This window comes from Amphiura filiformis, chromosome 18 (genome assembly GCF_039555335.1).
Source record: "Amphiura filiformis chromosome 18, Afil_fr2py, whole genome shotgun sequence".
In the NCBI taxonomy this organism is placed as follows: domain Eukaryota; kingdom Metazoa; phylum Echinodermata; class Ophiuroidea; order Amphilepidida; family Amphiuridae; genus Amphiura; species Amphiura filiformis.
The window spans coordinates 21,493,687-21,519,841 of record NC_092645.1 but is presented as its reverse complement, the minus strand read 5'-3'; the positions used below and the strand labels follow the sequence as shown (position 1 = coordinate 21,519,841).

Genomic DNA, 26,155 nt, shown 5'->3' with positions numbered 1-26,155 from the left:
TTCAAGTTTGAAGAAGACCTATACCTTTAAACTGATGGCCTGACGATGGAATCCCCCATCTCCCCACCGATGGCTGACCTGTTTATGGAGTCTTTTGAACGGGAAGCTCTTCTGACCGCTCCTAATTTACCTCGGATTTGGAAACGCTTTGTTGATGACATATTCTGTGTTATCGAACGTGAACATTTAGTGTCCTTTCTGATCCACCTCAACAATCTTCGTAAGGATGTTATCAAATTCCCTTATGAGGAGTAGACCAATGACCAGTTTGCTTTCCTTGACATCTTCGTTAAGAGAAAGCCTGACCTTTCACTTCATACTACAGTCTACAGGAAGAAAATTCACACTGACCAGTATATTAACTTTGACTCGCACCATCCATAATCAGCCAAACGTTCAGTGCTGCGAATACTGTTCAAAAGAGCTGACAATGTTTCGTCAAACATTGAGTAGAAATTACACGAGAAGACTATAGGGATTACCTGACCCGCAGTTATTCTCCACATATACGAAGTTGTAATATCAAAGGCCGTTATATCATTGATCTGAACCCATTCTGCGTTGTTTCCTATGTAACGGCTCATCCAACACAATGCAAACTCAAACATAATGATTGTTAGGAACTTTTTAGACCATTTTGATTAAAATTAACATTTAACCTTTTTGCCTATAACATGAGAACTGTACATGGGAGATAGGTCAACACTTTACTTGTTCTGAAAGCTGTGAGACCGTCTGGTGAGAAGAATGCATTGATATTTTAACCATATACAAAAAGTGTGTGATTCATGGAATATATTTGACTGGGCATTTAATTACGTGACGCATGTAAAGCGTTGGCGTCATCAAATGGATGCCTTGTGGTGTTACGTGGCTTAGATTCTTTAGCTATTGTTGCATTTTTTTTGCCAATTAAAACGACCAACGGTTCATTCATGATAAGCTCAACGTGCCTGCCTGCCTTTTGGTGTATTTTTGAGGGCAAAGTATCGCTCCAGTCGCCCTCAGTGTCGAGAGTGAGGTATTTCGCATACTTAGCTTTGTGATAGCCTACTTACGCCATGTATAACGCACGTTGAAAAGTCTCAAATAGCAGCTATTAGTGTTATGTGCTTTGCGCATGAGTAGCGTTCGTAGCAACGAATCATCTTGTCATAATCGTCATTTTAGTTGTATTAAATTACACTTGGCGATTGAAAACCTCCTTTACGTCTGAATTTTAGGATTTTAACCAATTCACCCGGAATAGCTTAAGGAAATTGTAAGTTTATCGTGAGTTATAATAATTGCATCCATTGTATGTACACGTTAGAATCCAGAGAAACAGTTACAGTAATTATTGTTTATCTATAGATTTGGAATTTGTTCTAGACATTGTACTTAGTTACCAATAATGAAAATGTTGTAAAGACACGAGCGTTGAAGTTAATTTAATTTTTCTGATAACATTTATGTCGTTTAAATTTTATTTTCTTGTTTTATTTGTACCATACTTAAAATGTTGTCCAATCAACATTCTCATCCGCACTTTTTCGCCATGAAACTAGACTGTGAGAAATTGGTATTAGTCGATTCCGCAATCATATTTCTCATTTAAACTGTGTTTTGTTTAGATTTGGGAAGCCAGGTTTGTCGGAAGTGTGTGCTATAGGTTTTAGGATAGCATGAAACCAATAAGGTTAGGAGATGGGGTATAGGGCATACATAACTTTTTAATATAGTCATGTGAGTAGATCCTGATATAATTATTCCAATTTATCATATGTTGGCAAATAAGAAGCAGTCTCGGTACGGAATATAAATCGTTTTAAAGATGACATTGTATTTGAGTTACAAAGAATACCTTTTACATACTAATATTTTACATTTTAACAACGTTTTTACATTTTTAACAACGTCATAATTGGTTATACTTAAATAAAGTATATAAGACATTAAATACAACTAATTACATGTAGAAAAATAAATCATGAGCTATGTGTCGGTGTGTTTCAATGTATAAGACGAGTTCGTGACTTGTATGATTAATCTCATATTAATGTGGTGCCATTGTTGGCGATGTTACTATCTTGTTGCCCTAAATCAAAACCTGACACAAAATCTCAAACCTAAAATTGTATGTTAACCGAACCCTTAAATATAGGGTGCGGATATTTTGATGTGCTTTGATGTTTCTATTTGATTGCAAAACGCAACATATCAACAGTAATGAAAGGAGCAACCAACATAGCTGTTTATTCTACTTGTTATTGTCGGCTTGTTTGTGTTCGTTATTTTCACAAATGCTACTGTTACCACTCTTGTTTGTCTTGTTGTTATTAAATTATTGCCAATTTTGTTTGAGAATGTTGGCCTGAATTATTATCAGCATTTTTTTTTATGATTGTTGACCTCTTCAATTCATTTGATCAAGTTACTAAAATAATTAATCACATTTTATATTTCAGTCTAACATCATGTGGGTGTCCCACATGGTGAACCAGTATAACTTGGTACTGATGCTACAGATCCTGTGTATTCTGCCAGGTATGTAGATCTACACCTTACAAACACACCCCGCAATCACCAACGAAAACGAAACCCACATATATTCACACGTCCGTAAAATACACCCACACATATACGAATACACGAAATAGCCATACCAACAAACAAACACATACACCACAAGCTATCTGTCGTTTTTGCACCAGGGTTAATCAACAAACATTGCAGAAAAGTATCGGGAAAATTTAACATTATTTTACTTTTTGCAACAAAATATTTCTCATTTTAAAAAACAAAGCGTTTTTAACAAAGCCTTTTGACTTATTTTGTGCATTGATAACTGTCACTACGGAAGAATTTTATGCTTTGGGGTCTTTGGAGTGATGCGCTGTTTTTATTTTATTAATGAGTTTGTTTCTATGCATGTTTAGTGTTTTAGAACATATGAAAATATACAATTTGGTCTTTGGGAGATGAGGTTAGTTAATTAAAAATGTAGAAACTTGAGGTTGATATGCATGAGCAAAATATGCATTAAGAAGTATATGCTAAAATAGAATTTCATTAGCCTTAAAAGCTTTTTTAAATTTTTATTGCTTCAGTCAGTGCAACGGTTGCTATATCAACTGGCTTTCAGCGTGTATTATTTTTAAAGGGACCCTTAAACAAGATAAATATTACGAGTGGATATTCATACGTAGTGGTAGATAAAATGATTAAAGAGTTTAACTAGTGAAAACGTTCCAGGTGAGCGAAAAATCTTTTCCAGTATGTTTTAAAGCTAACTTAATTCTTTTGTCGTAACTGACGAGCGATAAATCTACTCCTCAAAGTAATGAATCGTTCTCTTCAAACTATTCAAATACCTCTCCCCTATTTCCTCCAATCACTTGTTGGATAACGCATAAGGGTGCACACCAGTAAATAGCCTCCATTGCCTTTCTGTACAAACAGGGTCTGGGAAAACGTCTTGACTTCAGAGCGACTCAGCTCTTAAAGCTTACACTTTCTGCAAGTTGAAGGTCAGCTGAAGTCCAGAGAAATCATACGGAGTCCAGCGTTTTTTTGTTGTTGAAAATTGCCGACTAGATCACCCTATATAATAAACAACTTACGGCGACTCACAAATAGCTTGTTGTTTCTGAAATGTAATACATTTTGAAAGCTTAGCCAAATCTTCATACAAGGTCGGATCCTGCTCATTTTTCACAGGCAATCTATTCTCCAGGTACTAATAATAATAACACATCTTCTAATCCTACGATCATTTTTTTATTGTCGTTTCTAGAAAGCATGATTCATGTCCGATCCCAAAACATTTGTGAAGTTGGTCATCAAGAGAAGGACGGCAAACGTTGGCGATGGGTTCTTTCATACAAAGATCCGTGCCGATGTACCAAGATCAGGTTAGGAGGTTCGAATGCATACACACCTAAACGGCCGATTGATCCGGTATACATTGATGGTGATAATGTGAAAAAGATTAGGGAACATTATGGTTTTGATTGCACTGGTAAGTTTAGGTCATAGACCCAGACAATGAGTCTGGGAAAGACCCTAAAAGTAGCTCAATTTGTCATTTTTGAAATCTTATCTTACCTGACTCGAGAAATTCGACTGCTCAGTACCAGAATTGGGTAAATGCAATAGCTGCCATGTGTAGCTGACATGTGTAGATGAGTACAATATACTGTGTGTAAATTGGCAAGTGTTCACGGGACATCTATTTCACTTACCCACTTCTGGCACTGAGCCGTCGAATTGTGCGAAGTAACAAAATACGCATTTCCCCATACATGATTTTTCATTATTTTGTTGGTTCAATATTAAGAAATAGCCCTCTCATATAGGTGTAACAATAAATTTTGCGTATTATAATATTTTCATTGCAGTATAGTTTGATTGCATTGTTAAAATCCTTAGCAACATGAACATGATTTATGCGTTCGTTTTGGCAAAATTTATTTGAATAGAGTGGAACCCGTGAAGCAGATTATGAAAGACGTGATATAAACATTTTTAAACAAAAACAAAGATGCTTTTCAATGCTTTAATGATGTCTTGGATCAAGAAACTAAACAATTTTAGTATTGCTTGCTGGCAAAACATTCCACTTTACTATGTCAACAAGTTTTGTATGAGACAAACAGCGAGTACCATAGTTTTAGGCTCAATGACATTTCATGTTTTACGGACTGCGACGTGGGTATGCTGCTATCGCTACCAATATCATTTGTTTTATATCCCGTATTTATATTCACCAATATTCTGGCAAGAAATGCAGTTTCTTGAGTCCATTAAAAACACAAACAAAAACAACAACTGAACTTCACACATTTTTGTATAGATAATGATGAATGTACTGCGACTGCTGATAATTGTGGCCCAAATGCTGAATGCACCAATACCGCTGGTCCCTTTTCATGTGCATGCAATACCGGTTACAGTGGAGATGGATCAACATGTACAGGTTAGTGTATTCTGTATCATATCTAATAATGTGTTTACAATAAGGCAATAGTTTGGAATTATGTGATTTGATCTGTGACAATCCTTCTATTATGGTGACACTTTAAATTTTTGAGTTTTGAAAACATGTCATTATTTTGTACCTGTGATTTCAACATAAAAAAAATGGAAAAAAGGCTTGAAAAATAGTTAAGCGTTTGCCTTTATTATCTTTATAAAACAAAATAGGACAAGTGAAGGGTTTTCACAGATCGCATCACACATAAGTCGCATGTTTGCAATGACATTGCTCAATAATAACTCTCATAAACATGTCAAATTTATCTGGAGAAGGAAATGAGTTGATGATTAATTATACAAGAAAGTACCTGGATGTTTAAAAAACAAAAATGTAACAAAACACCTTGTACTATTTTTACAATAAATGTCATTTAAGGCCTCGATCACCTTTGTGCAGTATTTTTTGTGGGACCTGGGAGCACATAATTTGCCACACAGTTTGTATTATATCGCGAATTTAGAAAAAAAAAACAATTGTGCAAAGGTGGGTGAAAGAGCCGTTAAGAAATTGCTGTCATCCCAGTACCCATATGTCTTAATAGACGATTACCAACTTTAAACAAATTTATAAAAATATAGTTGCTCCTATCTTTAAATATGGTCATAACGATATTATGAACATGGCAGTTTTACTATACACAACATTTGATTGCTTACTGAGAGGGGAAGCTCTCATCCAGCCCCAATATCTGACACGTCGGGACACTGTTTAGCTATTCCGAACCATTAGACGGTGACAGTCAATTCAGAAGTAACTTCTATCGTTGGCAGAAACTACCCTGATTAATGTAGCGCATGAACACACATTACTGACAATGTTTCAAAATATATCCCATGATACGTCATTTATGAAGAAATGCAATTTTCGTAGTCACATATGTGAAAAAAATCTTAACTCTAACATTGATGTACAGTCATTAATTGATGAATGCACTGCGATATACCTGCTCGAAACTTAAATATAATATCATTTGAGTACACATAAGTTGGATGTGATCATCAGAAATGATACATTTTGTAATTTGTTGGTGAATTGGGCATATTGTATGTTTGAGCGATCAATTATACATATATCTTGCTGGACATTCGCTATATCCATATTGGACATAAACTTGAATTATTTTGATGTGTACACTAAGGTTCTTCTAAAGTAATTTAATAGATGAAATAAGACTATAATTCTTTTTTAAACGAATAATTATCCATAATTTTATACATATTTTGCAGATGTTGATGAATGTACCATGAATACAAATAATTGTGACCCAAACGCCGAATGCACCAATACGGCTGGTTCCTTCACATGTGCATGCAATACCGGTTATAGTAAAGATGGAACGACGTGCACAGGTTAGTATATGTTACATCATATACACGAGTCAAACGACTTCCTTTGTTTAGATACGCATTCCTATATTTCAACTATGACATTTCCTACTATCAGCTATAAAATTTCAGAACAAATTCGTTTGAATACCAATATTGTTAAGTGACCATTAAAATGTTAAACATACATGATGCAGTCATGTCTACAGTAGAATTCATTTCGACCTTTGCAGGACTTAAACCCCACTAAAAGCTATTAAACCAAGATAACACTCATTGAAGCAGCTCAACTGATTAAATCGGATCTTCTCTGGTTGTGCACAAGTGTCTGTTTTCAATGTGCGACATCACAATAAAGCTGGTATTATAGCTTCAGTTTGGTAACCGATTATAAAGGAAACGAAAGGAAACAATGGTATGTGTACTTTTGTTCACGAAATGAGACAAAGACCTGCTTTTTTGTTAACCAGCATTCTTCAAAATGAGCAACATAATGATTGTTGACTTAACACGGTTTGGAAATAATTTCTTCATATTTTGGTGTTATCTGTCGTTTACATATCCTTCCTAAAACACAAAAGTGCGACCCTCTCCAAACATCTAAATTAGCTAAAAATTAGGGACATGTTACAAAACTATATTTTCTAGAACCTATTTAGAATAGTTAGAATGTAGCTTATACCCTTTTTTAGTGGCATCCTTCAGAAGTGAGCGGTCCGATACTAATATTTTCGGTCAAATCTCCATTCAATTAACACGGGGAGTTGGCTAGCTATGCCTTGCCCTCACTCATATTTTACAAAAGTGCGACTATTTCTGAACATCTAACCTCGCTGTAATTTTAGGTCATGTTAGAGAAATATATTTGCTAGAAGTTTGGAGAATAGCTAAAATATTGGCTGGTTATTTTTTACACAGTGATGTTAACTAGGCATGTTCCCATTCTTTCAACGTACATCATTTGTAGAGTTCACGCGTCAATGGTGAGAGCACTGTGTATTGTGTATAGGAAAACGGATAGTAACTGCAGTATGATACGTTGTCATTTGTAGGGCAATGGGTGTGTAAGTTGCGGGATTGAACAGACAGTTATATCGTAAACTCAACAGCGTCTTCCAAAAAACACCGGTTTTTTTTCATTATTTTGGTCTAACATTGTTCCAGCCTTGACAATAAACGCCCGTTGTCTTATATATGTACACAGAATGTTTACCAAAAGGGCCAATAAAGCCAACAAAAATAAAATGAATAAAATAAAATGAACCAAAACAAAATGGAATTAAGGGGGTTTTCATGTTTTAAATTTTTTAATTTTTAACCATGCATCTCATACATTTTTGTACAGATATTAATGAATGTACCACAAATCATGATAACTGTGACTCAAATGCTGCTTGCACAAATACCGTTGGTTCCTTCACATGTGAATGTAATACAGGTTATAGTGGAGATGGAATAATATGCACAGGTTGGTATAATTGTGTATAATATCGCCATTTTATTATATATTATGCAATCCTATTGTAAACGTGTACACAAAATATGTAACAAAAATGGCAATAAAGCCAACAAATAATAAATGAATAAAATAAATTAAACCAAAACAAAATGGAAATAAAGGGGTTGTCATATTATTCGGAACGGGGTGGGGGTGGTGGTGGGTTGCCATGAATATACTGGGGGAGGGGGTCATGGAATTTTTAGATCAGAAATAGGGAGTCATAAATATTTGCGCGATCCGCATGCCTTCTTTACACTCCGCGCATTTTCTTTTGTACGTGCTGCGCGTCTTAGTTCCGGCAGTGAATACGTTGTCTTCAGTCTGTTAAGGCGGAAAGGGGGGGCAATAAGGGGGATCATAAAACATGACTCCGGTCACCGACATATTCATGACCCCTTCCGCTTCCGAAGAAAATGACATCCCCCTAAGACTGTCAAAGGTTAGTTGATAAGCGAATTTTTAACCATGCATTTCATACATTTTTGTACAGATATTAATGAATGTACTACAAATCCTGGTAACTGTGACCCAAATGCTGATTGCACAAATACCGCTGGTTCCTTCACATGTGAATGTAATACAGGTTATAGTGGAGATGGAACAATATGCACAGGTTGGTATAATTGTGTATGATATCACCATTTTATTATATTTCAATTAATGACACGTTTTTGGATATTGTGCAATCCTATTGGATTTTTCCACGATGATGTTTTCAAAACAAATTCGCTTCAATACCAATATTTGTGATGTGATCATCAAAATAAGTGATGTTGTTATTCATAGGTGCGTGAATTTGATATCGGGGTCCTGACTGTTTATGTGATTATGTGAAGTCATTTACATGAACCGGTTTAATTACGCAGAAGAGCGTTCGACACCGTAAATCATGATATTTTGCTAAGAAAGCTCCACGATATTGGAGCATCTGAAGATACAGTTAAATGGTTTGCTTCGTATGTGTCATGTAGAAAGCAAAGAGTTACTTTTAAGGGTGTTCCCGAAGGCAGTATATTAGGCCAATTATTATTTCTCATTTTTATCAATGATATGCCAAATGTAGTATCACATGGGAAACTATCCATGTACGCAGATGATACCTGTAAATGGTACTGATACTGAAATTATTTCTAAAAAGCTCACTGAAGATCTTTCTGCAATTAAGGCGTGGTTAAATGTTAACAGGTTGTTTTTTAATACTGAAGCGCATAATTGGTCTGGAATTTCCAAAATGGAGACCATTTCCCAGTCAGGTACATGCAATGACTTCTGGGAGCTATTTCGAATAAGTTAACTGAAAAGTGGATCCGAGATGGGTTCATGCCATGAACATGTGAAGACATTCCGATTCTTTTGTTTTGTAAGTGGCACGGGCATGCCAAAAAACCATCTATCAAGGATTCATGGGCATATTAACTTATTATAGGTGAATTTGTTAACCCGTGCAAAATATAACTGACGCCTTCGAATAAGGAATTCATGGGCATGAAAGTTGAGAGAATTTAACATTGACCACGATTCATTACCTTAGGTTATCCATGATAAAGGAATACATGGGCATGGAAGTGGAAAGAATTTGACATCGACCGCGATTCATGCCCATGATGAACATACCCTGAACATGTCAAGGTTTTGACAAAACGCAGAGCACAAAAAACCATGTAAATGCATGAATATTCACGTGTGAGCTTGAACAACCCTTCAAAAATTCCCAAAGTCATGAAAATTCATGCCAGTTGCTAACGAAATTTGGGGGGGGGGCGTGGCTACGTACCTGTTTACTAGTTTGTAAGTGTCATTGTCAACTCCTTCCCTATATCGCCAAGATTACCAATTGTGGATAACGCTTTCCTTAACAATTATGAAAGCAGCCAACGTACCTTTTCTTTTCCAGCACTTCAAGATTGTTATGAGATCATGACCACAAATGGAAAAAATGTGAGTGGTATTAATTTGATTTCTCCCATTGTAATTGGTACCTCTACGCCAACACAAATGCAAGTATGGTGTGACATGGAGACAGATGGGGGAGGCTGGACGGTGAGTAAATGTTCTTGATTTTGTTTCTACTTTATTAACCAAAATGGCGTTTCAATTGGTTATGGTTCTGGTTGGGTACGATTCAACACTCCTAGTGGAGATAGACGAATCGGGGTATGGTGTGCGCAAGTTCTGCTTAAATTGTGAAGTGGTATTTTAGCTGGTTCTTGAATGCTTTTGGTTCTTCGACGTTGGTTATTTCTTGGGGTAGATTATTCCAGTCTATGACGGTTCTTGGGATGAATGAGTATTTGTAGCAGTCTTTTGTGGGTTGAAGTTCTATGAATAAGTGTGAGTGTGATCTACTAGTGGAGCTCTGTACCAGGCGCAGTAGTGTTCGTACTGGTATGGAAAGGTAACCCTGAAGTGACTTTTGAAATAAGGCTAGACGGGTGATGTTCCTCCTCCTGGCAAGTGTTCCCCATTGAAGGTCTTGAATCATGGTGGTAACACTGCTGTATCTGCCATAGTCGTTCTTAACAAATCGGGCTGCTCTTCTTTGTACTGCTTCGACCTGATGTATGTGTTCTGTGGTGTACGGGTCCCAGACCGCTGCCCAATATTCCAATGATGGTCTAACTAGCGAGCGGTCAATACTATGCCCACCATGACAAATTGGCATAACTGAATATTAATATTTTCGAGATAATTGATTAAAACTGTGCTAGCCTTGCATTGACTTGTACATGGCAACTCGTCATAATTTGTTTATTTATAAGAGTTAGTGGGTTAGAATAGAAGTGTTTTAAATTTTTCAATGGTAGATGGCATACCCATTGAACTGACATTTTTTGAGAACTTTTTGAGAACAGTTATACCCGTTTGTCATGGTAAGGCAGTATATTTCTCTGAAAGAAAGAAAGAAAGAAAGAAAGAAAGCAGAAAGAAAGAAAGAAAGAAAGAAAGAAAGAAAGAAAGAAAGAAAGAAAGAAAGAAAGAAAGAAAGAAAGAAAGAAAGAAAGAAAGAAAGAAAGGAAGGAAGGAAGAAAGAAAGAAAGAAAGAAAGAAAGAAAGAAAGAAAGAAAGAAAGAAAGAAAGAAAGAAAGAAAGAAAGAAAGAAAGAAAGAAAGAAAGAAAGAAAGAAAGAAGAAAGAAAGAAAGAAAGAAAGAAAGAAAGAAAGAAAGAAAGAAAGAAAGAAAGAAAGAAAGAAAGAAAGAAAGAAAGAAAGAAAGAAAGAAAGAAAGAAAAAGAAAGAAAGAAAGAAAGAAAGAAAGAAAGAAAGAAAGAAAGAAAGAAGAAAGAAAGAAAGAAAGAAAGAAAACGTAATTACATAAACTTGCAGGTTATTGCAGAGCGTTGTTGATTAGCCACTGTTTTGACTTTACATTTAACCACAATGGCTTCGGAATGCATCTATTCTTATTCAGGTTCAAACAGCACGTCTTGACCATAGAACATTTGTTCAACATAATAAGGCAGGGGCCACACTAGTGACACAGGCCCCCAAATCCCCCACTTCACTGAAAGTCCTCCTAATTTCGTCGCATTAATACGACCGTATAATTATAATGTAATTTGTTTTGGGTATAGTGGGTGGAGGTGTGTGTTCCTGTATCATGCAGAAGTTATGCTATCTTAACAGATGCGACTACGTGTGTGCATGTGAGATTTTAAAACGGATGGTAGCACCCCAGCAAACACAAAAACGTTATAAAAACGTTTAAAATAAGTTATATTTTGGCTTTTGGTTTAGGGAAAAACGTTTTAATAACATTAAAATGTTGGGTTATATAAAGGTCATGATAACGTTTTGTATGAAAACACACTACAACAATATTTTTAAATGTTTTCAAAAAATGTTATTGCAAACTATTTTTACAAACATTTTGCCAAATATTGTGTCAATACTTAAATAACATTATGTTAAAATGTTTGAACCCAGCAAACACAGAAATGTTCTTAAAATGTTCTTTTCAAAACCTTTTAATAATATGTAAATGTCGGGTTATATAAAGGTAATGAAAACGTTTTTAAAACGACATTGAGAATATTTTGGGCAAACAAAATAACATTATGTTTAGAATGTTTTGTATCAAGTTTTCAAGAATGTTTTTGGAATGTTATTAAAACGTTTTATACCTTTATATAACCCGACATTCAAACGTTTTCTGTGAAACATTTTTGTTTGCTGAGCAGTAGATCATCAAAAAATGTTTTTTAAGGTTATGAAAACGTTTTATACTCTTTAATATACCCTTTATATAACCCGACATTTAAACGTTTTCTGACAACCTTTTTTAACCTTTTGCGAATGATGTCGAAAACGTTTTGTGTTTGCTGGGCATTTGACCAAACTTAATGACTGTAAAAAGGTGCAAATAACGAACCAACAAACTTTCATACCTCAAATACTATTATTATAACAACATGCAAATTTGCCGTTATTCATCTGCAGTTGTAGTTAGTCACGTTAATATTTATGTTTATTATCCACAGCGGGCGATTCATTAACTTATCATAATAACCAGGCATTCACAACACGTGACGCAGATAATGATAAATGGGATGATGACGGAAATTATGATGAGTGGGATTTCAATTGTGCCACTAAATACAAAAGTGGTTGGTGGTACAATAACTGTCATCACTCCAATTTGAATGGACCCTACCTTAATGGACCTCATTCTACTTATGCCGATGGTATTAACTATTGGTCATGGAAGGGTTATTATTATTCATTAGCTGCAACGGAGATGAAGGTGCGCCCGCATCATCCTTAATCATATGACTTAAATGGCATATATATTGCTCGGACAACATCATATCATTGGCAAGCTAATATTATGAGGACAATGAATATGACTCCTTTTTTGAGAAAATAAGACGTTTAAATTTGATATTCCGCAAAAACCAACTGTAAGCGGTGAGTTTCTTCGAACGAGACAGATTAAACCTAGAAAAAGGTTTGACGTCATGAAATGAAATGTGCCCGCTTTGAAAGAATGGACTGTAAACACTCTCAATGCACATAAGGTATAATGTTAGTGTTCTCAGAAAAAACTCTGAAATTTAATGGTTTTTAAACATATGTAAAATTAGTAAATTGTGATATTACAACTCATATGTATATCAACATCATGAGAAATATTTGGACTAAAAAAATAAAAACTATTTTGAGCTTAGAATTTGAGCGTGATCAATATTGTATTTATTATGAAAATAAACAATTTCAATGGGCCGGTAGCTAACCTTTTGTGGACCATTAAAGGCCGCGCATTTATACATGAATGAACATGTAAAGAGCTCTTGGCTCATGCTTTATCGTGAACATAGGGGGACGGCGGGTAATCCCATTCTTGATATTGGTATGGTTTATTTTATCTTACGTTGTTTTAATGTGTAGTAATAGGCTTAAATGAAAAGATGTTCGGGATTACCCTACTCTCCCCTATAGTGTCCGCTTCATTTATTTACGTCATTCAGCCCTCTGCCTTGAAAATTAATTTCGCTTCGAACGGGAGAAGGACCTGTACTGTACGAGCCCGAACTTTACCAACATAATTTCTCTTTTTTCAGGAGAAATACGCATTAAAAAATTGCAACGAGTGTCCACTTGTAATGTAATAAATTATTCTCTTCGAATGGAGTTAAACTTGTTTTTGCAATAGATATGCCCTTTAACGACCATAAATGGAATAACGGTAATGTAGTTCTAATATTAGGTCCCAAGATAGTATGTCTCAAAGCAGCCGCGCGCATTTGCTTTGCTGCGCGCATTTGACTATTTGTCACCCCCCCAGTCTGTTTACCAAAATATCGAAAAAGATCAATAGAAAATGTTTAAAAGCATTTGTTGGTAGAAGAGTGGAAATGTTTCATTTTGTGTATACGAATGTGACTTTAAAAATAGGGTTGAGGCTAACAATAAAGGGAAAACGAATTCCGCATTGCATTTTAAAACCTTTATGATAGTCCGATTTGCCCAAAGCAGCAGATCGATGGTCAAGATTAATTCAAGTCAACTCAGGAGCGGCGCTGCGCTGACGTATGAGAACAGGAAACGATTTTGGGGTGCTGAGCGGCAACATTGGCTTTCATAGTTGTGACCACGGAGCTATCATATTCGTGGAGGCGCATTAGATTACATAATGCATTATAACTTTGTGCGGATTTCAATTTCCGCCAAGCTATTCATCGAGAGGTACCTTTTGTTCAGGACAAAGGAGCTCCGCCATTAAATCGGTAACTAACCTGACAGCGTATTAACGCTTTACCAGGCAGGCTACTGTCAATAAGTGATCAAAAGAATGTCATGTGAAAGCGCCCACTTGAGTGAGAGGTACCTATTGTGTTCATTCAACCCAAGGGTGTGACTGAGTGTTCGCCAGCACACAAAATCACACTTTACCGTCGAAGTACAATTATTTACCACCCACCTTTATTTAGGCGCCTCGTTTAAGGGATCTAAAATGAGCGTTTATTGTGTTTCGACAGTATTTTTTGTGGGACATGAGAGCACCTCAGACCTATCGAATTGCATTCTGAATACGAAGCATGTCTTTCTGATATCAAATAATTTTCATTTTTTGAAAATTACAATATAATACAAATTTTATGACAAATTATAAAAATTTGATATTTTTCAAATTTTTGATATATAACAGTCCTCGAAGTAAATTATATAAATCTAATGATATATTCTTAAAGTGTATGTAGCAGGAAGGAAAAGCCGACGGTCAATTGAAAATTTTGACCTTTCATATTGAAGATATGGATTTTTTCCCAAAAGACCTCATTTTTTTTTGTGTTTGGGAAAAAAATCCATATCTTCAATACGAAAGGTCAAAATTTTCAATTGATCGTCGGATTTTATCCCACCTACATACACTTTAAGTATAAATCATCAGATTTATAAAGTTTACTTCAAATACTGTTAAATATCAAAATATCAATTTTAATGATTTGCCATAAAATGTGTATTAAATTGCGAATTTCAAAAAATCAAAATTATTTGATATCAGAATGACATTCTTCATATTCAGAATGCAATTCGATATGTCTGATGTGCTCTAATGTCCCAAAATAAATACTGTCCAAACGTTCATACCCCAGCCCTTAAATCAATTCAATAGAGTTGCTGATCGATTACCCGTAACACCGTGCCATGGCTGCTGTGTATATAGGTCTATATGTGTTACTTTCTATAATTAACTCCTTCGCAGTAGGCCTATATGTTGTTATCATGGTTATAGGCCTGTCCAATAAAATCAAACGGCTTTCTTAATATCACGAATATCCATTTTAAAACCCAGTAAAGGGTGAAACCCAGAGGGGTGAAAAGAGGAGAAGCGGATGGGTGATCGGGATTGTAGGGAGGGGAGGAAGACAAAAAGAAAAAGAAAGGAAGAGGGGGAGGAGGAGAGAGAGAGAGAGGGAGAAGGAGAGCGATGGGGTGACAGGTCCCTAAAGTAGGCTTATAGATCCGGGGGGATAAATCCCCCAATACTTTGCGAGGGGGATGGTCCATACAATCACCCCCCCATGTTGACGCCTGTGTATGGTTTCTATTGAAATCAACCTCATATTTGACCATGTTAGCCACAAAAATGTCAATTTCTTAGTGTTTCGCGCGAATTTATTCCACTTTTGTCCCATATTTCACCAGTTAAGTTTCAATAGGCCTATGGTAAAATTTTTCGCGCGCATTAATTTGTACCATAAGTTACAGGTACTGGATTCACTATACCGGGTAGGCCTACAAAAAAATCCCACCCCATGTCAAAAAGAAATCTACGCCACTGCTAAATAAATGATGCCAAAACCTTTATGCGTAAATGTAATTGAAACACCCAGTCAGATGTATTTCACACCTGCCAAACACAAGTCACCCAATTTCGATAACTGGACGTTGAATGTACACTCTCATGAATATTGATTGGCAACATTTTCCAATAATGTCAGCGCTCTAATCGGAAACAATAGAACAATAGACCCTGCAGAGCGTTGGTCGTGATACTGCCGTACAAGTACAAAAGTACAAGCGATATGATGATGTATCACGTCGCTCGGAAGCAAAGCATGAAACCAACATAAGTGCATGGCACATTGTCGCCGCGAGAATTTGAACCCACGACCTGGAGCTATCACGCAATAATTAGTCAAAGTCTGAGACCACTGTGCTTACGGCTGTTTCTTAAAAAACATTACACAATTTTTAAATCTAGATCTTTACAATACCAACAGCTATCACACTATGATACATATATATTTTTGGCTATTCTTAACTTAGATTTTCTTCTTTTATGTGATCAAATTTTTTATCCTTTTCTGCCTTTTGTGGTATTTGTGTGTAACAGTTGGTCAAATCTGCTTATAAATTAAACCATACCAATGTTTTACACTCATCCACTACCTAGACCTACAATATGGGAACTTTTGAGGGATTTATTAACCCAGTGTTTTTCGTAACTTCGTAACTTTACTGTATTTCACGGGCCGTGCGGGCCCACAGGATGTTGTGTCAGCAGGCACACAGCTTGTAATTTGGTGGTATTTGTGTGTAAATTGAGGGCGCTATTTACATATATTTTATCATTTTTGGGCAATAATATTAATTATTTTTTTCATTTCATGATAAAAAGTAGTTTGAAAATTTCCATGATGCAGTCATGTCTACAGTAGAATTCACCTCGACCTTTGCAGGACAATTAAACCCCATTAAAAGCTATTCAACCAAGATAACACTCATTGAAAACAGCTCAACTGATTAAATCATATCTTCTCTGGTTAAATACACACAACATATGTTTCTGCTTTACACGTACAGTGGAGCAATGCGCTGGGATTATAGTTTCAGTTGGGTGAACGATTATAAAGCGGGCGCTAGAGAACAATTCTGTGTGGTCTTTGTATACGAAATGAGACAATACGTGCATATTGTTAACCAGCGTTCTTGAAAATGAGAAGCATGGTGGTTTGCAGACTTAACACGGTTTGGAAATAATTTCTTCATATTTTTGGTGTTATCTGTCGTTTACATATCCTTCCTAAAACACCAAAGTACGCATATTTCCAAACATCTAAATTAGCTAAAAATTTAGGACATGTTACAAAACTATATTTTCTAGAATTTTAGAAGAGTACTTTTAATATTGGCCGGTTATTTTTCACACAGCGAGGTTAACTAGGCAATGTACTATTACCTATAACATACACTAAAACACCAAAGTACGCATATTTCCAAACATCTAAATTAGCTAAAAATTTAGGACATGTTACAAAACTATATTTTCTAGAACTTTAGAAGAGTACTTTTAATATTGGCCGGTTATTTTTCACACAGCGACGTTAACTAGGCAAATCCCCATACTTTTAACGTAGGCTATTTGTAGAGGTCACGCGTCAATGGTAAGAGCACTGTGTATTGTGTATAGAAAAACGGACAGTAACTGCAGTATGCCTGGCTATATGTTATTGATTTTATGCTGTTTTAATGCCATTACAAAAGTGTCTAACCCTTGTAAATAATCAAACAAGAAAGATAAATAGTGCCATCGGTGTATAACTTTCCTAAAAATGAACACAATTCTACATGCCATCAAACAAACGTGTGTTAATCTCAGTACGAAATGTTATGAAGCCCATCTAGCTGAGACTTTTATTAGAATTAAACCAATGAAAGTCGAATTATGGACCATGTCAAACTGCAGTAACATCTTGTAAAATCTACAAGATTCACGAGTTTATAGAGAACCTAATATAAGACGTTGACAGAAAGATTACTTTTGTTCTATCAACCCGGTGTATGAGATAAATCACACAATGAATTTTTCAACATTTTGTCATTTAGCCACATGGAAGTTACCTTAAAGTGTTTGTCAAACATAAATTCCTTATTGTTTTGCATGGTAGAAGAACAGAGTACTTAGAGCCTATGACCTTTTTTGGACAGTTGTTTGTATCAGTTTTATTTTTAATTTCTTTTTCTCAGATTACAATTTATGAGACTTCTAGTAGAAAAGTGAGTGTGGTATTTAGCTCCGATTCCAGCTATACGTATTCTGAATTGTTACTGTCCTACAAGACGGTGGTCTAGCTAACCCCACTGTAAAATGGAAAGCTATTTGTGCACAGTTTTCTGAGACCTATTTCTTGAGCATGTGTAGGGCACATTATTGGGGTGATATTTTCTAAAGTGGGGCGTCATATCATTGATACTTACTCAACTTCATGAACAAAATGTGGATGAAAATGAAAAAGAGAATTGTAATGCAGCAGATTAGTAAAATGTCATTTCCCCAGTACTACCGAGCCATATTTTGTAACACGGAATACGAACGGGGGAGGGGGTTGCACCCCTTAATTTTCAATTACAAACGTCATACCGTTATATTTGGTACCAATGTATAGCAATGTGTCTCTTTTATTACGTGATACCAATATAAATACCAAACATTCACTACATAATGTCGCTATGACGTCATAGTGTGAGGGCGCCAATGCAAATTTGGAAGATTCCTGCTATGTATAAAAGTATTGGCATAATTGATTTTCTGCTAAAAATTCTAATTGTTGACGAAAATTTCAACCTAACTAGCAAGTAAAAAGTCAGTAGCTCTTGGAATAATTTTGAACTAATATTGTGGGTCACACCAACTCCCCCTCTATGGTCATCTTGGACGGCCGGCCTACCCCTACGGGTAAGGTGCTGGGGTAAATATTTATCACTAAATTGAGCGTAAAGGATGGATCTACGTTTGGGTGTAAATGCGTGCGTGTTTTTTTTATGACCGATAAAATAATCTTGGGGGACATCCCAACCCGCTTTCGTAGTTCTAGGGTTAAGGGACCAACCAAGCCTCTAAAAAAATTAAACCATACAAATGATACACTAACATATTTGAAAAGTCGTTTTAGGTGAATTTGAGAGTATTTACTTAAGGGACCCAAAGGTGAAGTGTATTAGCGGGTCGATCGTCATACAAAAGATACACTAAACGATCTGAGATGTGTTGTAGATGTTTTTACGGTGCTAAGCTCCAAGCCGTTGTATGTAGCATTATTAATGGAGGGGGTGGGGCAATTCTCAGTTTAAAGGGACGGCATATAAATATAACCAGTGTATAGTTCAATCATATCACAAATGTATATACTCGATTAAGCATAATACACCTGTATAAATCAAGCATATCAGAAGTGTATGAAGTAGATTAAACATAGCACGATTGTATAATAGATTAAGCATATCACATCTGTATAGAAAAAAATCCATAACCCAAGTGTATAGATTAAGCATATCACAAATGTATAGATTGGATTAAGCATAACATAATATAGATTAAACATATCACATGTGTATAAATTAGGTTATGCTTATATATCAAGCATATCGCAACTGCTAGCCAATCGCAGGCCACGATTAAGGCATGGTATTTTGGAGTTTTATAGTATATCATTGATCTGAACCTACTCTGTGTAGTTTCCTATGAAACAGCTCATCCGACACAATGCAAACTCGAACATATTGATTGTTAGGAATTGTTATACCATTTTGATTAAATTTACCATTTAACCTCTTGCCTATATCTCGAGAACTGTACATGGGAGATAGTTCAAAACTTTACTTGTTCTGAATGTTGTGAATCCTGGTGAGAAGAATGCATTGATATTTCTATCCATATACGAAAAGTGTGTGATTCGTGGAATATATTTGACTGTGCATTTAATTACGTGACGCATATAAAGCGCTGGCTTCAGCAAATGGATGCCTTGTGGTGTTACGTGGCTTCGATTCTTTATATTAATTAATTATTTAATTAATTAATTAATTAATTAATTAATTAATTAATTAATTTAATTAATTAATTAATTAATTAATTAATTAATTAATTAATTATTTATTTAATTAATTAATTAATTAATTAATTAATTAATTAATTAATTAATTAATTAATTATTTAATTAATTTATGTATTTATATATTTATTCGTGTGTTTATCTTTTTATGACCTCCTTTTTAACTTATCAAAGAAAACCAACGGTTCATTCAAGATAAGCTCAACGCGCTTGCCTGCCTATTGGTGTATTGTTTTGGATAAAATCTTGTCCCAGTTGCCCTCAGTGACGAGCGTGAGGTATTTCTCTTCTTTTTGATAGCCTACTACCATTTATGCCAAGTATACCACAGGTTGATAACGATCGATTAGCAGCTAATGGGATTCTGGTTGTAGTTTTTGGTTATGCGCTTTCCGCATGCGTACCGTTCATAGCAACGAAACATCTTGTCAAAAGCGTCATTTTAGTTGTGCTTAGTTACACTTCAAGATTGAAAAATTCCTTTAAGTCTAATTTTTTAGAAGGCGGATTTCGTCCTATTTACACGGAATAGCTTAAGGAAATTGTAAGTATATCGTTATAGCTATAATAATAGTATCCATTATATTTACGTTAGAATGCAGAAAAAACAGTTGTAATTGTTTATCTATATAGATTTGGAAATTGTTTTTGACACTGTACTAAGTTAACAAAAATAATGTGTTGTAAAGACACGAGCGTTGAAATTAATTAAGTTTTTTTTAAATTTAATTTTCTTGTTTGATTTTATTTTACCATATTTCAAGGATTATCCTATTAAAATCCTCATCCCCAGTGTTTCTCCGTGAAACTAGACCGTACAAAATTAGCATCAGTGGATTACATAATTATGTTTTTCATTGACTCAGTGAAAATTAAACTTGAAAGATGTTTTGTTTGGATTTAGTAAGCCATAATTTATCTGAAGTGGGTGATTCGGATTTTGGAATACTATCATGAAACTAATAATGCTATGAGATAGGATCTAGGGTAGATATAACATTTGATGATATCGAAACATCCTTTTTAATATAGTCATGTGAGTAGGTTCTGATATAATTCCAATTTATCATATAGCAATTAAGAAGCAGTCTCGGTACGGAATATAAATCGTTCTTAAGATGACATTGTATTTGGGCTATAAAGAATACCTTTTATAATTATATTAATATTTCACACTTTGTCCGGATTGTTATACTTAATGTAGTTTCATACACACCTGTATCAAAGCAGCCAATCAGAAAAGCGGTTAGAAAAATATGCGGAGTGCATTGATTGTGTATAATGACATTCCGTATACTACGCGCAGTGCTTTTGCACGCGTTCGCGTCGCTCGCGTATGATTGACTCATTTTTCTCATTTATCTGCCTGTATTTTCAGCTGTTTAGCGACAGTTTGCGATAAAAATAAACAGTTATGGATTTTTGTCTCGCGTTAATAAATGCGTATCACTTCTTGCTCGAAATGAAATGTTGATGCGTCTAATGCACGAACCCCGTGCCTGAATTATTATGAGCATTCTTTTCATGATTCTTGTGTTTCTCAATTTATATGATTACATTTTATATTTCAGCCCACATCATGTGGGTGGCCCACATAACGAACCAGTATAACTTGGTACTGATGCTACAGCTTCTGTGTGTTTTGCCAGGTAAGCAGAGCTATGTCCATCGTACAAACACATCACCGCACCCATCCACCCACCCTACACCCACACAACCGAAACCCCATATAAACACATGTATAATATAAATAAAATACAACCACTATTCGCATACACAAATTATCTACATCAGCGAACAAAAACAGACACCACACGAAATGAATATAACTTGCACTTTCATCTGTCGTTTTTGAACCATCGTTAATTTACAAAGAATATTGTAGAAAGGTATTGGAAAAATTCAAGATTATTTTACTTTTAGCAATATATTAATTCTCAGTTTCAAAAACAAAGCGTTTTTAGCAAAGCCTTTTGCCTTATTTTGTGATTCTTTTCAATGCTAAATTGCTAATTGACAGGCACTTTGTAGTGGACGCTTTCAGCTGTCAGTACGGACGAATGTGAATGAGGAATAATGATTTCTGGCTTTGCGTTTTTGGGAGTGATGAGTTGTTTTTATTTTATCAATGAGTGTTTTTCTATGCATGTTGAGTGTTTTAGAACATGTAAAAATACACAATTTGGTCTTTGGACGATGCATGATGTTAATCAATTTAAAATATAGAAATTAGCGTTTGATATGCATGAGCAAAATATGCATTAAGAAATATAATTATGCTAAAATAAAATTAGCCTTAAAGCTTTTTTCTACATTTGCCACTTTTTATAGCTTCAGTCAGTGTAGCGGTTGCTATATCAACCGGCTTTCAGCTTTTATTATTTTGAAAAGGATCATCAAACAAGATAAATATTTTGTACATCAGAACAATCTTTTACAGTATGTTTAAGTGTGATGGATACTCGTTAGTGACTAAAACTAATAACTGGTTACAATTCCATTGTTAGTTAACGTAAAAGCCATAAAAACTAGAGGTTTGTAATATAATTATCTTTATTTAGTTTAAACTGGGCATTTGCTCTTGTAATATTAGTATCGATAATAAACGAAAACAACGATACGCTCTTAAAACTTTCAGAATCGGTTGAAAAGTGATGCATAAACTGTCAAAAGGCGATCAGAAGCTATTGATGGTGACGTCACTGTCAAAACGATCAAATAAGTTTTCATCATAATTACGGGCAAAGGACATTAGTTTACATTAACAAATTATGTGCTAACATGTGCTAACATTTCCACGAACATGTAATTTTCGCCGAATTTACTAATTTTAACCTTACCACTTTATAGTGTATGTCCCTTAATTATCACAAGAGCAAAACAAAAATTACGGATTTTACTGTAGAAAATAAACATATCATGAGCTTCCCAACTCCTAATGACCAATTCACGCCCCACCCGGTATGGTGTTGCATGGGCTAACATTGTTGTCACATTTAAAATGATGGATCTGCGATTAGTATATGTCATTTGGCAGTAAAAACTCATAAGATCGGTACAAATCCCCCTCCCTTAGAAAGACTAGGATAGAACTCATCTTTGTGGAAGAGTAAATTTGTTATTCCAGTTGAAATCCATATAGCCATATTGCAGACATGTAGATTTCAAATGGAGTCACGCATTCAGCTAACCCCATTTGAAATGCACACTCCCTATGTGGAAGATTGAGGTTTTGTTTCCGTAGGTGGTGCATGTATTTAAAGATTTAAACTGGAATATAGCCCAAGTATTTTTTTCTGGTTTTGTTCTTCTTGTTAGCTAATATTTCTATTTTTTAATTGTTGGACAACGCATAATAGTTCAAGTTCAAGATTTACGTTCTTTATTTGGGGAGTGACATGTATATTGCAACTGTACACGCTTCAATATAATCAAACGTTTCGACGTTGACGCTTTGGACACCTGTGCAATGCTCGTCACCTCAATCTATTGCCTTTCATGTATGTACCAGCCAATGCTGTGCAGAAAGGCTGAAATCCGGAGCTGAAACAGGTGTTTTTGTGCGGTAGGATGGCGGTGAAGAACGATAGCAAGTATTAGTGAATAGTCGGGTTGAAATGCTGAGGCATTTATGGGTACACCGGTTTGGTGATTTTGGCAATGTAATCAGAATAATAACACACCTTCTAATCCTAAGAACATTTTCTTTCTTTGTCATTGCTAGAAGGCATGATGCATGTCCGATCCCAATACGTTTGTGAAGTTGGTCAAGAACAGAAGGACGGCAAACGTTGGCGATGGGTTCTGTCACATAAAGATCCGTGCCGATGTACCAAGATCAGGTTTGGAGGTTCGAATGCATACACACCAATACGGCCGATTGACCCGGTGTACGGTGACAATCCATTGCGTGGCGATGATACCGAAAAGATCATGGAGCATTATGCCCTGGATTGCGCTGGTAAGTTTAGCCCTCTTCCCTAGTAAAAGTGGCACAATTGTGATTTTACCCTTTCGTTGTTAACTTAACATATCTCGAGATGAAAACAAGCAAATTGAACAGAACAAACAGCTAAGACTATGCCCTTGACGTGGATGTAAGCATCATGTCACAACGTTATTTTCTAATTGCCAAAGAGGACGCTTTTCACTTGCACACTTTTTTTGAGACAGGCTGTATAGGCATGTATGAAATGGTAATATTAACCCGCATATATTGACTATGTTCCTTATCAGTATCTATATCATATGTTATATCTCGTAATATCTAATTTGTTTCTTCCCCAAAAAGTGCTAATTTCCGGGGGAGGGGTCTTTCTTCGACAAGTTTTGTACGGGGGAGTGCCACGCAGACTTTCGGATGCTATACCAACTTTATGCCATTTTTGCAATCCATCGGTATACCAATTTTTCACAAAAACACCCAAACTTCATGCATTAATACCTCTGCTTCCTTAATAGGTATGTCACACTACACCGAATAGGTCTTCCGTACAAGAAACGGATGGCATTTTAGTAAATCCGTTGTTGTTCGTCAATGATCGTTTTATGTTCTTTTTATGTCCTGCTATCATCCGCCAAATGCGTTTCGTGTTAGGTGATGTTCGGTACACTCCGTTTCAAGTTTGTGAATGCACAAAACTTGAAACGGAGTGTACCGAATACACATGTTCGGTATTTATCCGATGTGTGTTCGCATGGTGCTGCATATTGCCGGAGTTTGTTCGCTCTCCTTTCGTTCATGTTCGTTCTTTGTTCGTTGCACTCGGCCCGTGTTCGTTGCAAATACGTTCCTGTGAGGCCTTCACCACCGGATAGCATATTTTTGCATTCGGTGATGTACGTTGACCCAGACCGTCTTAGTGTCACACTACACCGGATCGGTCTTCCGTATAAGAAACGGATGGTATTTTAGCAAATCCGTTAGTGTTCGTCAATGTTCGTTTTATGTTCTTCATATGTCCTGTTATTATCCGCCAAATGCGTTTCGTGTTAGGTGATGTTTGTTAAGTCCGTCGACAATACGTTTCAAGTTTTGTGCATGCACAAAACTTGAAACGGAGTGTGCTGAATACACATGTTCGGAAGTTGTCCGATGTGTGTTCGTACTGTTCTGTATATATACCCTGGGTTTGTTCGTTATTCTTTCGTTTATATACCGCAGGTGTTTGCAAGGTTTCGCAGGCGCTTGTGCCGGATGTAGGCCTATGGCGAACATGTGCAGCGATCCGGGTGGGGGGGGGCTTTCTGAAGGGCGTGTGACGCAATATCATATTTCCCCCAGTACTTTAGTGACTGACAAGTAGAAAAAAGGGGGAAAGGAGAGAAAAAAGAAAAGAAAGTGAAAAAAATTGAAGAGAGAAGAGAAGAGAAAAAGTTAAATTGCACGTAATTTAGTAGTAGGCCTATGCATGTAAGTAGTATTGAGGGCGGGGCACTTTCTGAAGGGTAGAGGACGCAATATCAAATTCCTACCAGTTTTAGTGATTCACAAGAAAGAAAAAAGAAGAGAAAACATGGAAAAGGTTAAATTGTAGGCCTATACGTTATTGAGTAGGCCCAGGATAGTAGTACTAGTAAGCCTAAGTATAGGCCTGTGATTATTATAGACAGTGCTTAAATGTGATTCCTTGGCCCAAAAGCCTGTGAAAATTACTGCCGGCCAGTCCATATGCAGGGCCCGTGATATTTTGTCACCAAAGTCAGTATTTAAGACGGACTTATAGGTCTATTCCTGACTTTAACATATCAATCCATGCATGCTTTACATGACATTACGAATCTGAAGTCTTATATCGAAGTGTCAGTGGATCAGTGTAACATTTTAAATTTTGCAAATTCAAATCGGGTCTTCTTTGTTTTTTGTTTAAGGCAATAATAGTGTAAAAATGATGCACCAAAAACAATTTTCCAAATTTTCCATTTTTAAAACTAAATTTATACACAATAGGCCTAGGCCTAATAATGTAAACAGGCCCCACAGTCCCCATGCAAATGGCTTCATTTGGACCTTCATTTTCAAAAATGGACAAGTCTTCCTTTTTGCTTCTGCTATGGACATCCACGTGTTATTTTTAAAACAATTGTTTATATTATACAATAATAGTGAACACTTTTTAATGGCTTCAATTAGGCTTTCGTTTCACCAATTTGCGGCTGTTTCAAACTAAAATAGTTATTTGTACCCAATAATAGTGCTAAAATTGATCCAAAAAATGACAAATGGCTTCAATTGGGCCTTCATTGTCCAAATGTTTCTCACCTCTATTGCCCCCGGACGCTGGTTGCCCTGATATATCAGATTTGTAGCCCTTTTGTACTTATTAGCCAATATTTGACCATTTGATGGAGCAACATGCACAGGCTGGTGTATTTTGTACCATACTGCCATTCTTTTTACAATCGCAAATTTCCAATTTGCGATTGTACTGTTTTTGGTCAGTTCTTAGTCTAGCCGAGCGGCGGCTACACTATTG

General features: G+C 35.8%; 1 protein-coding gene across 1 annotated transcript; it reads left to right on the top strand.

Annotated features, from left to right (window-relative positions):
* Positions 1–3,774: 3,774 nt before the first annotated feature.
* LOC140139034 (uncharacterized) lies at positions 3,775–17,919 on the top strand. The gene is made up of 7 exons (XM_072160816.1): positions 3,775–4,000; positions 4,835–4,957; positions 6,244–6,366; positions 7,688–7,810; positions 8,334–8,456; positions 9,738–9,883; positions 17,815–17,919. The coding sequence occupies exons 1-7, from the start codon at positions 3,781–3,783 to the stop codon at positions 17,917–17,919; spliced, it is 963 nt and encodes a 320-aa protein (XP_072016917.1). The 5' UTR covers positions 3,775–3,780.
* The last annotated feature ends 8,236 nt before the right edge of the window (positions 17,920–26,155 follow it).

Coding starts and splice junctions, on each gene's coding strand:
- LOC140139034 (XM_072160816.1), top strand. CDS start 3,781: ATGATTCATGTCCGATCCCAAAACATTTGTGAAGTTGGTCATCAAGAG. Junction 4,001..4,834: donor TTATGGTTTTGATTGCACTG/GTAAGTTTAGGT, acceptor ATTTTTGTATAG/ATAATGATGAATGTACTGCG. Junction 8,457..9,737: donor AGATGGAACAATATGCACAG/GTTGGTATAATT, acceptor TTTCTTTTCCAG/CACTTCAAGATTGTTATGAG.